The 13,108-nt window shown below is 40.4% G+C and overlaps 2 protein-coding genes across 2 annotated transcripts; one reads left to right on the forward strand and one right to left on the reverse strand.

The window, feature by feature from the left end:
* Positions 1-851: 851 nt before the first annotated feature.
* On the reverse strand, positions 852-5,833 carry HAUS2 (HAUS augmin like complex subunit 2). Its single transcript, XM_017808646.1, has 6 exons — positions 5,423-5,833; positions 5,112-5,204; positions 3,234-3,303; positions 2,296-2,428; positions 1,522-1,630; positions 852-1,390 (listed from the first exon to the last, which is right to left on the reverse strand). The coding sequence occupies exons 1-6, from the start codon at positions 5,693-5,695 to the stop codon at positions 1,241-1,243; spliced, it is 828 nt and encodes a 275-aa protein (XP_017664135.1). The 5' UTR covers positions 5,696-5,833; the 3' UTR covers positions 852-1,240.
* On the forward strand, positions 5,718-11,035 carry LRRC57 (leucine rich repeat containing 57). The gene is made up of 6 exons (XM_017808659.1): positions 5,718-5,839; positions 6,541-6,717; positions 7,822-7,957; positions 8,650-8,918; positions 9,319-9,504; positions 10,119-11,035. Exons 2-6 carry the CDS (start codon positions 6,634-6,636, stop codon positions 10,158-10,160), a joined length of 717 nt encoding a protein of 238 aa, XP_017664148.1. The 5' UTR covers positions 5,718-5,839; positions 6,541-6,633; the 3' UTR covers positions 10,161-11,035.
* The last annotated feature ends 2,073 nt before the right edge of the window (positions 11,036-13,108 follow it).

Raw genomic sequence — 13,108 nt, forward strand, 5'->3', positions numbered from 1 at the left:
CTTACATAGTATGCTAGAGAATTGTTAAGTTGGATGCCTTGTCATCACACCCAGCAGAATGATGTAGTCCAAAAGATCAGAACGGGATTCTCAGAAAATTTCAAATATTAAATAGACCAGTTGCAAGTAAGTCATAATAGAGTGTGTTCAACAAAGAGCCAAAGATTTCTTTCCTAATTCTACTTTTAAACGCAATAATCAGATGAACTTGTGAAATTTGTGGTACTGAGCCACCTAGTGGTTACTTTCAAAAAGCAAAGGGCTTCTATTTCAGCAACAGAGATCAACAGACTGGATGTATGAAGAATTCAGATAAATGACACGACAGTACAATGGAATACATCCGCACCACTTCCAGTCTGCTCTGTATCCCGAATACAAAACTGGACATCCTCCACAGACAACCAACTATCCTGCTTTATAGATATGTATGTATATATATATATATGTCCTGCCAGTAACATTTTACCAACCAGTCTTTTCCTGATCTAGAAGTCAGGTTACAAACTGGAACAATCAATGCTTTTGATAAACTGTTGGTCTTAGCCATGGAATAAAAGTTTTATTCTAAGGGGGACACTGACAGTAGAACAGGCAATGGAAGAAGAGGATCTGAAGAATATATTTATCACTACCACTGAAGTATGGTTTGCAAATTGGTCGATCTGTCTTATATCATCAAGTCCATTCCCCGCTTTCCCACAAAAGCACATAATAGTAAAAATAAACTGTAACTTGAAACTAATTTAATTTCATGGTTGGAACTCCTGTGGAAGCATAAGCTTTCGTCTGTAATTTTAATTTATGGGATTTTGCAACAAAATAAAAAGCAAGAAACTGAGTTCTTGAAATCTAGTGCTTTTATTAAAGTTTAAAGTGGCATAAAAAATACAATGTTTTATCAAGATTCTTAAAAAAAATTAATAAAGACACTAGAGCAAATACATAAGAAATTATCAAAACAAATTTCCATTGAAGATACAGCCTCCAAGGGAATCCTATCCAGCTACTCCAAAAAGTAATTCCTTAACAGGCTTCTCAATAGCCTGTCTTCCTGTGAGCTACTGCTCACTATCCTTTTTTTCCAGTAAATAGTTGGAGAACTGTTACTTAATAACAGAAATACAACTACCTGCACAGTCTCTACTGGATTACAACACAACTGTGTTGCAGTTTTCACAGAAGACCATAAGAAAGTAGTTTTTTGAAGGAGGAAATCCTATTTGAGGAAAATGATTTGTTAGGTTAAATATAAGCCAAAGTCCAATTCAGCACGATGGCGTATGCTGTCAGAATACACTTCTTTTTGCAGTTCTCTCCATTTCAGTATTTGCTCTGTCAGCTCCTCCAATTCCATCACGAACACCTCCGTTTTTGTCAAAGCGGTGTCCTAAAGCAGAAAAGGGTTGGATTTAATCTCTGTATATTCCGTCAATCTAGCAGGACATAAAAATAACCTAAACAATTAAACAGCATTCCATTCTTAATGCTGGACAAGACAGCAGGCTCAGTTCTACTCACCATATTCTTTATTATATTTGGCACCTGAGGGATGCTTCTTACAGACTGCAAATGGCTTTCAAGCTTCTCAGTAAAAGTCACAGCATCAGTCAACAACTCTACTATACACCTGTAACCAAGAATGAGCCCTCTACTCAAAAGCTGTGCTAAACAATGAGAATTTAATACTTACAAGTTCTTATTTCTTTGCCCCGATTTTCTTAGTCCTCTTCTCCAGTTTTATGCATGTTCCCAACACCTAATTAATTTTTCTGCAATTACACTTATTTTATGACTCTCAGCAACAAGTAGGGCAGGAATTACAGAAGTAATATCCACTTCTTCAGTAACTGGTTAGATTTTTAGACCGTAAGAAGAAGGACTATATTTTTAAAACATGCACTATGCATGTCTGGCAATCATTCACACTTATTCTGAGCAAGTGACAGGGGAAGGAAGATACTCAACACTTAAGTAACAATTCCTGCTCTAGAGAAGCTTAATGAATCAAGCATTTAGCACATTTGTTTAAAACAATACATTGCAAGTTGTTCTGTAGTCTTCTGAAGACAACACCAATAACCTAAGTAAATATTCAGAAAAATATGTATCACTACCTTCCTGTGAATTTATCAAAAACTAAACTACTAGCTTTTAGCTGAGGTTCTGCTACCATTTTTTACTTCTATACTTAGCAATGGAAAGATGAATGAAAGCATGTGATTTTTGCTGCCTACTAGTTCAAATTAATTTGGACTCATGCAAACAAAGAACAATTATTTTCTGTGTGCCTACTTGTGGAAAGTAGCTTCAATAGGCAGGCTCTCTTGATATCTGGGTTTTATCAACCTCTTTCTGAGAGCTCTCTTCTCTTTCAGTACAGCTTCCAAGTGACTGTTCATATCTTGCAAAATCTCATACTTTTTCCCTATAAAATAAAATTGCAAAGTTGAACCTACTGTCCTGCTAAAACAAGAGCAACATTTCTTCTGGAGAAAGACAGAGAGAGAAAAAACACTGATCTATTGCACTGGACAATTTACACGCAAGAGAGACATTAGTCAGAATGGTGTTTGTTGGAGTGTGTGTGATTTAGTATCAGCATGCACCTCAAAGTCACAATACCTCCTTTAAAGAGATACAGATATGTTAATGGTTTTACATTATCTATAGTTTTAAATAAATTCTATTTGAGATGAAGTCAATTTCTTGAACTATACCATAGCACTGAAGTAATACAATAGATTTCATTAGCCTAGCACAATAGTAGCAAGCTAGAATGTTTTTAAGCATCCATAAAATCATAGTGTGAAAAGTGTGAAATAATAAAGAAATGAATACAAATGCTCCCGAAGTGCTAAATTAAAAATGCAAGTAATTTTAGGGGCATAGAGATGCAACAGAAATACACTGAGTTTCTGGAAAAGAAGTACAGCAGCACATGCAGGCCAAGCGTTACTGATGATCTCAGAACTCACGCTCCACTGATACTGGGAAGCTGAGCACCCCCTCACACTTTTTTGGAGAATGAGTTGCACACAGAGCTTCTACTGAGACAGCAGAAAGTGCAAGTTCAAATAGTATGGAAACATTCTTTAGGTGCTAATAAAACCTGTACCACCTCTAACAAGCTATCTAGAGATGACAGAAATGTGATATACTCAGATGAAATATTAATCTGCTGATTAAGTAATTTAAGACTCTTAGTTTTTGTCTGGTATAACTGCACTTACCTAAGTAAAAAAGGTGAGTAATGTCTGCTGTCTCATTCTCCAACTGCATCATTTCAGTTTTCAGTTTTATCTACAACAATAATAACATCAAATGAAAATTCATCTTAAACATACTTATCCAGATATTGTTGACTCTCTTGGGGTGGAGGAGGAAGTAGAAAGAGAAAAAATGAGAGCATACATGTGAAAGAGAGTGAGCATTTGTGTGAGAGCATGTTACCATGCCCCCTGAAGTGTTTCTACTACTGGGTGGTAGTAGTTGGTCAATAGGAAACAACTGTTTAAAAAAAACAATTAAATAATTTTGCAACTTATTGATAATTTGTGCTGGAAAAGACAGATCCTGTAATTCATTCCTAAAACACAGAAACTTATGATAGACTCATAGAATAGTTTGGGTTGGAAGGCACCTTGAAGATCATCTAGTTCCAAATGCCTGCCAAGGGCAAGGATATCACCCACTAGACCAAGTTGTTCAGAGCCCCATCCAACCTGGCCTTAAACACTTCCAGGGATGGGGCATTCACAACTTCTCTTGGCAACCTGTTCCAATGCCTCACTATCCTCACAGTAAAGAATTTCTTCCTAATATTTAAATCTAAATCTCTCCTCTTAGTTTAAAGCCATTCTGCCTTGTCCTAGCACTATCTACTCATGTAAAAAAAAAAAAAAAATCATTCTCCCTCTTTTTTAAGCCCCCTTTAAGTACTGGAAGGCTGCCAAACAACTCCAGCTCTCTCAGCCTGTCTTCACAGGAGAGGTGCTCCAGCCCTCTGATCATCTTCATGGCCCTTTCCTGGACTGTCTTTCTTACGCTGATAACCCCAGACCTATATGCAGAGACATAGTAGAAAAGGAAACAAGGACACAAGGACAGAGTAGAAAAGGAGAATCATCTCCCTCAATCTCCTGGATGCTTTTGATGCAGCCCAGGATGAGGTTGCCTTTCTGGGCTGTGAGCCCACACTGTTGGCTCACGTCCAGCTCTTCATCCACGAGAACCCCTAAGTCCTTCACCGCAGGGCTGCTCGTGATAAGCTCATCTCCCAGTCTGTACTCAGGTCTGAGACTGCCCCAACCCAGGTGCAGAAGCTTACACTTGGACCTGGTGAATTTGATAACTTCCCATGGGCCCACTTCTCAAGCCTGTCCAGGCCCCTCTGGATAATATCCTGTCCTTCTGTTGTGTCAACTGCACTGCTCAGCTTTGTGTCATCTGCAAACTTGCTGAAGGTGCACTTGATCTCGCTGTCTATGCCATTGATAAAGATATTAAAAAGTACCAGTCCCAAGACAGAGCCTTGACGGACACTACTTGTCACTAGTCTTCACCTGCACATAGAGCCATTGACCACAACTTGCTGGCTGTTTTCATCCAGCCAATTCCTTAATCACTCTTCAAATCCATGTCTCTCCTACAAAGTAAGTTTCATAATCTATATAGTGTCTAAAACAACATTATAAAATACAAGCCAACAGCCAATTCAGGCAGTAGGAAATGACTGAGGTTACCTCTTGGTAACCAACAAAATGGTCTAGTTGCCTATAAAGAAATACATTTCTGTGAACTGAAGTCAGCTACAAATTTTTATTTACTTTTCAGTTTCTTCAGAACACTTCAGGTAACACTTCAGTTAAAGGTGCAGCTTTCTGAGTCTTTCTACTTACAGTAAAAACTTTCGTTTCATAGTTTTGTTCTTACCACTATGACAACTCAGTCCACTGAGGAAAAAAGCGCCAACTGTTAAAGAGCTGAACTGTTAAAAAACCTCAAAACATGAAACATGGCACATGGCAGCCTGACACTTCATTGGGAGCTCTGTACTACCTCCAAGTACTGAAGTGTTGAGTGTACACTGACAACAGTAAAGGCTGTACCTCATTGATTTCAGCTTGCATGTTTGCCATTCTTTCCATCTCTGAGAATTTCACAAAGCATGGCGTTTCTCTGCGAGTTAAATCCAATGTCTCCTGTAAAAAGAAAACAGTGAGAAAACACACAGTCGGCAGCAAGAACGTATCAGGCACATTCTCAATAATGGCTTTTAATGGTTTAGAGTTATTGATGCTCTCCTGCGCTATGCGATACAGTACGTTTCGCCCGAACAACCCATAGGACACAAGCATTATTTCGCGGCGCTTTTCCCCACTGCCGACAGCTCGCGCAGCCCCCCGGCCCCGGGTGGTACCTGAGTCACGGCCTTCGCCGCCAGGCACCGCTCCAGCAGCGCGGCCGCCGCCGAGGGCTGCCCGGGCTTCCAGAGCGGGCGGGAGCCGCTCCGCTCCTCATGGCTGCTCACGTCCAGCCCCGAGCTCAGCTCCAGCTTGGGCTCGTCCACCCTGCGGGGGCAGGGCCTGGCGGACTCCACGGCTGCGAGTGCGCGGCAGGGCCTCTCTAGCCCGCCGGGCTTTCCAGTCTCCCGGTGGGACGCCTCCGACACGGAGAGCCCGCCGGCCGCCATGCTGGGCGTGGCAGGAAATGGGACGCGCGTCCGGTTCCGGGCAGCCGGTGGGCGCCGCTGAAGCGGAGGTTCTGGAAGGACGGAGCGAGGGGGCCGTGCGAGGGCTCCGCCGCTGCGGAACTTCTGCGTGCGGAGCCCGGACAGGTGGGTTGGGCCGGGCCGGACCGGGCCGGGCCAAACCGGGCCTGGCCTGACTCGGCTGCCGCCGGCTGACCCCGGCTGCCCTCGACGGGGCTGGGGTCGGGGCCCGAGCAGCCGCGAAGGGGTTGGGGCGGGAGCTGCTGCCGTGGCGCCGGAAGCGCTTCTCTCCTGTCGTGCTCTCCGTGCCGGCTGCTTAAGAGGTGTCCCAGGCTTTATTTGCCATTGCGAACCCGGCACTAATCCTCCGGCCCGTGACTCGTGCGTCCTGGGATTAAACGCTGCTGGGATAACGAAGATGGATGTCGTGTGTCTGCAAACAGGGCCACGGCAGAGGAGTCAGTTCTCTGTTAAATAGAATAAATGTTTCCAAAAACGCAAATAAAACCGTAGTATTGTCGGCAGGCCAGGGCTGTTAGGTGCCGCAGGAATCACGGCCAGTTTTCGTGGAGAATCTCCTTACGCTACAGGACGCTGAAAGGCGAAATGTGCAGCTTTTCCACTTAGTTTTAACTGTGCTTGTTACATCGTTTCCATAATAAAACTGCTATAATGAAGGCACCTTAAGCTAGGCACATCTTTTGAGTTGTAGGTTTTAGTTATGAGGGAGATGAAAACGCAGCAGTGAAATGTTTCAGTGTGTTGAAATGCCTGTAGTGTTGGAGAGAGTGCACATAAAATGACTTCTTACATTTGCTTTATCACAGAGACTTTGGATTGCAGTTCTGTAGCACAGAGTAACAGAGAAACTGGCTGAGACTGTCACTCGAATGCCCTGTGCTTGACAGAGAATTGCTAGGATGGGCAACAGTGCATTAAAAGCCCACCTGGAGACAGCACAGAAAACTGGTGTGTTTCAGCTGACTGGAAAGGGACTTACTGAGGTAATGTAACAGTAGGGGAAACATGGCTGTTTGTGTGCATGACCGACACTTTCGGAGAGAAATTCCCACCTCATTGTCATAACGCATGTATTTCTCGCAAACGGTGATGGAAAATATTTCAAGATTTATTTTCTTTTTTCCTTTTTGCCTGCATTGTCTTCTGACTGAGGATTTGTCTGTCAGGGCACTTGTATGACCTTGTGTTCTAGAGTGCGTATATGTTCAAGAACTATTAGTTATGATGTACTTTTTTAAAAAAACGGCTATAAGCTTGAAGGGGAAAATATACATTTTGTAAGCATATTGTTACTTAGAAAGATACTCCACAATTTGTTACATTTAGATACTTAAACTGTATTTAATTGTAGTCATACCAATAGTCTGTTCATTGGGCTGTAAGCATCCTGAGAGTTTATTATATTGGAAATTGTCTTGACTTAGACTCAACTACAGAAAAACACACCATGTTCTGGAACCATTAGTCAAGCAGCAGGTCACAGGATAGCCAAAATAACTATATTGCCGTAATTTTCCAAGACTTCTCCAAAGTGTCTTCTTCCACTGTGCTGCCTTCTCTCTTTTTCTCTGTCAAACCAAAGGAGAATCAAACCCACTTGCTCAGTTTCAAGGCTCAGTACCAAAGTGATACAGGGTGTAAATAAGAGTAAGGAAAATGCTATACCTAATTATTGAAAAAGGAAAGCAAGTGAAAGATTTCCCAATCTTACTCTGCTAAAATATGTCATTGTTATCTGGCTGTAGGATATTTTAAATGACAGGCATGTTTAAGAGAAGCACACAAGAGGACTCAAATGTAAACAAGTTTCCTTCTCCCTTTTTAATTTTAATACTTTGGATGAAAAACTACTCCTCGTAGATATTAGTGTTTTCTTTATATGCTTTTTTACTTCCCCAGATGAAAAAATATTTTTAAAAATATGCATTAAGCAAATTTGCCAATTACACCATGGTGATTGGACATCGCAATGCATATGACAGTATGTAATAGTGATCCAAATTCCAGTTAAAATTTTAAGCTGTATAACTTGAACATTCAAAATTGTATCAACTGTTTAAATGCTGTATCTTTTTTCTCCCCCATAGTTTCCTGAAGATCTGCAGAAGCTAACAAGCAACTTAAGGACAATAGATTTGTCGAACAACAAAATAGAACTCTTGCCACCTCTCATTGGAAAATTTTCCTTTTTGAAGAGCCTTGCTCTAAACAACAACAAACTGAGTATGCCTGCTAATTAATATCTCCACAGATTTTTAAAATAATAACCTGTGTGCTTTGATCAGAAACTAAATTTATTAAATTTAACTCTCACAGGATGTAAACGGGGAGGTTAGTCACTTAAACTGAAATTTTTGGAATTCATGTACAGCATAAAAATCCCAAAAACAGAAACTCTACAAAATTAGTTGCCAGCTTAGTTGTCTTATGTTTTACAATGACACATGAGCACTTAAAATCATAAGGTTTTTGTTCTGTGACTTGTCTGATCTGAGGGTTTAACAGTGTCATATGGTTTAGTACTTGCATAGAGAACAGGTAATGAAGATGATGATGATGTAGACAATGTTGCTGGCCATTCAGAGGTTGTTACTGCTTCTGTTCGACAAACATCCAACTTTATGGAAAAATTAGAATGAGGTAAAGAAACTAGGTTTTAATGCATTAATTAGGTATTATCTGCCTTTTTGAAACAAACATAATTTACAAACCTTTGACTCCATAGTGCAACTCAGGAGTGCTAAAGGTTATACACCTGTGTAGGCAGAATGAGGGTTGAATGGAAAATGGGGAGGAAGTCTGTGAGAAATTACTTAATATAGTACTGCTCTCCATGCAGAAGCTTACTTGAATTAAAGAGGTATTAATGTTTACTGCTCTTAGTTCAGGTCATATGTTCTGTCATTTATTTGTAGATGCTTTACCTGAGGAGCTGTGTAAACTGAAAAAACTGGAAACACTGCACTTGAATGGCAATCACTTGAGGCAGTTACCGGCTGCATTTGGACAACTTTCAGCTCTCAAAACCCTGAGCCTTTCTGGAAACCAGCTTCGGACTGTGCCTACACAACTCTGTGGTCTTCGCCACTTAGATGTGGTAGATCTTTCGAAAAACCAGATCCAAAATGTGCCCGACAGCGTGGGAGAATTGCAGGCTATCGAACTCAATTTGAATCAGAATCAGGTCTGGTAATTGAGATATTACCTAGATTTAGAACATGGTTTATCTTGGACTTAGTACATCCACGGAACATAAGATGAGAGTATCAAAACTAGAATTTACGTACCAGTACATCCAAGTGCCTGATTTGATTAACAAATCCGGAATTTAGTCAGGCAGAAAATTATTTGAACAGTTCTTGAGTAGGAATGTGGTAAACATATGTGTAGGTTGCCTGTCATCATGGAAGAAAAAAAAATTACTTGGATTTTTGATAATTTGTTGCTTATGCATTCTAACTAGTTAATGTAGTTTATATTTACAACATGGTAATTGTTCTGTATAAGTCTGAAACAAGTCACTTTAATGATCATGGATCACTACCATTTTAATCTGATTTCTCTTTTCTGTTTATTTCTACAAGATTTCCCAGATCTCAGTGCAGATATCCCACTGTCCACGCCTCAAAGTCTTGCGTTTAGAAGAAAACTGTCTAGAACTCAGCATGCTTCCTCAAAGTATCCTTAGTGATTCCCAGATCTCACTGCTTGCAGTAGAAGGCAACCTCTTTGAAATCAAGAAACTCAGAGAACTGGAAGGTTATGACAAGGTTTGTGGGTTGTGGGGGGTTTTTTTTGGTTGTTTTTTGTTTGTTTGTTTGTTTGTTTGTTTATTTGTTTTTTTTAGTTGGGGTTTTTTTGTTTTGTGTTTTTTTAACAAGTGAAGTCCTTACCCGGTACCTCCTCAGAATACTAAGCATTTATGCTGGTGAATAAAAGCACAAAATAGTATATTGGTATTGTCACTGGTATTGGATTCACAGCTTATCTCTAAAAAGAATATCAAGAGTTCTTCAAATATTAACTTTCTCATAGGATTCAGGATTAATGATTTTCATCAGCATCTCTTAAAAGGCAGCTAATGATGACAGGTGTGTGTCTTCACTTTGATGGGACAAAAAATAATGGATGCTTCATATTTAACATTATTTCATCTTTAACACTTGAGACTTGACCATTAGTCTGAATTGCAGCAAATGGCATAAATTTTTGGGGAGTTTTTTGTTCATTTGAAATTAAAGCTCTGATGGTTACATCTGGGATATAAAAATATGCTTTAGATGCAGAATGTTTTTGAGTCTGAGTGCAGAAGCTTAGCTGCTTTTAGCAGTAACGAATCCTCTATTAATTTCTGAATCTTAGATGGTTTTTGTTTTCTTTGTAGTACATGGAACGATTTACAGCTACAAAGAAGAAGTTTGCATGATCATTATTCTGACCCGGTATGTTACTAATAAGAAGAGAGACTAGAAGTACCTGCTTCACTGACTTAAACCAAGACTGATGAAGGAAATGATCAGAGTACTCCTCCTCTAGTAGTCTAATAGAGCCTGTTAAGGCTGCATTGAATAAACTTGAACTAGAGAACATAGGTATTGAACTGATGAACCTGCCCAGGGGCCAGTTTTGATTTTTGTGCCACAATAGCTTTTAACACAGTACGTGTTCTCCTTTGTCACGGCTTGTTCTTTCACAGAGAAAGGGAATGAGCATTTCAAAGTTGCCAGTTCCCTTTTGTCATGAAGCTGGCTGTTGATTTGTAAGAGGATTATTTCTTCTGGAAACATTTTTCCATGATAGCACATGGAAGTTCTACCACCAAAGCATTGTATGTCTTGCAGTAAGCACTATTCTACAGAGAAGAACTTCTATAGGCAAGGTTCTAATTTATAACCTGTATGAGTTTTTTTTATGAAGCACAAGTAGTTGTGGTTAAATGTTTTATTAACAGCTTCCAGTAAACAAATTGTGGTTTGAGCATCCTTCATTCATATTTTATTGTATAGGCTTTCTTTTCCCATAAGCAAGAATTGCACTACAGCCCACTTCTGCTTGAGCTTTATTGAATAAAAATTAGGTTCATCTTCAATGTATTTACTAAAAATGTATATTGCTAGAAAATACAATATCCTTGCACTGACTCGTGTACAGAGCAATGCTGAAGGTTTTAGTCATCAGCTCACTGCTGCTGCCTTACTACCAAAAGCACCTAGAAAGAGGTAAAAATGTGTACAATTATGTAACTTATACTGAAAAGGAAAATGTACTTGTATATTTTAGTAAATTATTTTCAAAAAATCAGTTCATTTGGTGTAACTTTTGCTGTTTTCACTTTAATAAGTAGTATTAAGCTGTCACTGAAAGCCCTCACTTAGGTACTTGGGTCTGTCAGTTGTTGGTAACAGCTACACTTCAACATAACAGCCAAAATTAAGATTAGCAGTAAGTGGTTCTTTTATAAGATACTAAGAGAGGTATCTAGTTCCCTATTTGTAGCTATTCAAAGGATGGATGTGATCCATCATTTAACAGGCAACCAGTTTGTCATGGTTTGAAAATTGCCCCCCTGGGAGCCAGGGGGCCTAGAGGTGATTGGGTGCCAGGGCAGTCTCCCCTGGAGGGCCAATCACTGCTTGTTTTGTTCGCTCCTGTGAAAAATCATATATACACAACTGCGGGAGTTGTTGGCAATCAGTCTGTCTGTCTGCTGCTGTGTGGGTGTGTGGGTGTGAGAAAGGCCCACGGGTGGCAGGCCCCCCTTTTTTCCCCTCCGGGGGAAAGGGGGGCCCTGCGGCCCACAACTCTAGACTAAGCCAGGATTGGAGGCAGCATTGGAGTGAGTGTGTGTTATGAGGGAAGGGACTCACAGCACCTAAAGGTAAGCAGGAGAGAGGAGCCAAGCCCTCTTCCCCCCACCTTTACAGCTAGACCGCGGACGGGGCTTCTTCTTTTCCCTCTCACTGTAGAGTAGAGGGAGGCTCAGCATTGGAGCAGAGCCAGAGTGGACGGGTGGAATGCAGCCCGGTGTCAGGGAGATAACCCCAGGCAAAATTGGAGATGGACCAGAGAAAGGCCTGGAGGATGTCCTTGCAGTGATTTAAAACGGAGGACAGCTGAAAACTTGGAGAAGGAATGAACATTCCAGGAATGAACTATGATAAGCTGAACTGAACTACAGCAGCACAGAACTGAGGTATGAGAGAGAGAATGACACAGCAGAGATGGCACAGAACCAAGGAGAAAGGACTCAGAGCTGTCTTCTTGGACTAAGTTCTTGGACTTCGTGAGGAAGAAAAGACTTCAGCAAACAGCTTCAGGTTAGTAGGGGGAATGAATCAGGTTCCCTGAACACTCCCACAAGAGAAAGACTGGTTACCTATCAGCCTCAAGGGCTTTTCCTGGACTGAATTAAGGGGGAAGCTTAAAGGGACTGATAGAAGTAATATTATATATATAGTTGCTTTTAGCTTGTACAGTATATTTATTTGTGTAAAATAAATGTATATATACTTCCCCTTTTCCCTTATAGAAGCCTCTTGCCTGAAAGTTTCTCTTCGGTGTTGAGATAAAATTGTGGGAAGGGGTGGGGGAAGCCTGGAAATTGGATTTTGGATTTTTGTGGTGGCTCAAACCACCACACAGTTTTCTTTAAGAATCCAATTCCACCCCTTTATGAAAAAAACAACCTACTAGCTTTTCATAAGAAGTAGCTGATGGCAGACAGCATTTCTGAGGCTACTTTGTTTTGCAAGACATAACTAGGGAAGTGCTTTAAGAACACGTAATGCAAGGCCCTATAGAGTCAGAAATCTATTCAGCTTCATAATAATAGATTCCACAGATTATGACATGCAAAGCCAGTAGCAAATAAAGCCTGTGAGCTTGTTCTAAAGTTTACCTCCTTCCACTTGATACCTAAATCCCATTTGAAGTACTAGTTTTTTCCTAGAGAGTTGCTGTGCACAAGATATGAACAGAACAAAGCCTTTCAGTTACCAAACTTCCCTTTGCATTCACCAGCTCTGACAACTCTAGAGTGTTCTATCATCAATATGTATACACTTGGCAATGTGGTGCCACTCTGCTGTGGTGGCATTTTGGTTTTATTATTTTTTACCAGGAAATATGTGTGCACAGAGATGCTGCTTCTCTCATTTAACATTTATCTTTTTTTTCTATTCAACAAAGAGGTGTAAGAAGAGATGGTAGAACAGTTGAAAATTATGGAGTTAGCAATGCTATAAAAAAGTCTTACTGCTTTTGGAAGCATTTGAGAAAATAAGTCAACATTTCTTTTATGTGATCACTAATACATTTAGAAACCTTTCAGTTACTCATTGTTAGGCTCCTTTGCTACTTTGGAGTTATGACAAC

The sequence above is a fragment of the Lepidothrix coronata genome, unplaced genomic scaffold, assembly GCF_001604755.1.
Source record: "Lepidothrix coronata isolate B3197 unplaced genomic scaffold, Lepidothrix_coronata-1.0 Scaffold1, whole genome shotgun sequence".
Taxonomy (NCBI): domain Eukaryota; kingdom Metazoa; phylum Chordata; class Aves; order Passeriformes; family Pipridae; genus Lepidothrix; species Lepidothrix coronata.

What these genes read in the sequence shown, in the direction of transcription:
- HAUS2 (XM_017808646.1), bottom strand. Translation starts at nt 5,695, where the DNA reads ATGGCGGCCGGCGGGCTCTCCGTGTCGGAGGCGTCCCACCGGGAGACT. An exon ending in CGGCGAAGGCCGTGACTCAG is followed by an intron (nt 5,205 to 5,422) that starts GTACCACCCGGG and finishes TTCTTTTTACAG; the next exon opens with GAGACATTGGATTTAACTCG. An exon ending in ATTGAAGCTACTTTCCACAA is followed by an intron (nt 1,631 to 2,295) that starts GTAGGCACACAG and finishes TCTTGGTTACAG; the next exon opens with GTGTATAGTAGAGTTGTTGA.
- LRRC57 (XM_017808659.1), top strand. Translation starts at nt 6,634, where the DNA reads ATGGGCAACAGTGCATTAAAAGCCCACCTGGAGACAGCACAGAAAACT. An exon ending in TCTAAACAACAACAAACTGA is followed by an intron (nt 7,958 to 8,649) that starts GTATGCCTGCTA and finishes ATTTATTTGTAG; the next exon opens with ATGCTTTACCTGAGGAGCTG. An exon ending in AACTGGAAGGTTATGACAAG is followed by an intron (nt 9,505 to 10,118) that starts GTTTGTGGGTTG and finishes TTTTCTTTGTAG; the next exon opens with TACATGGAACGATTTACAGC.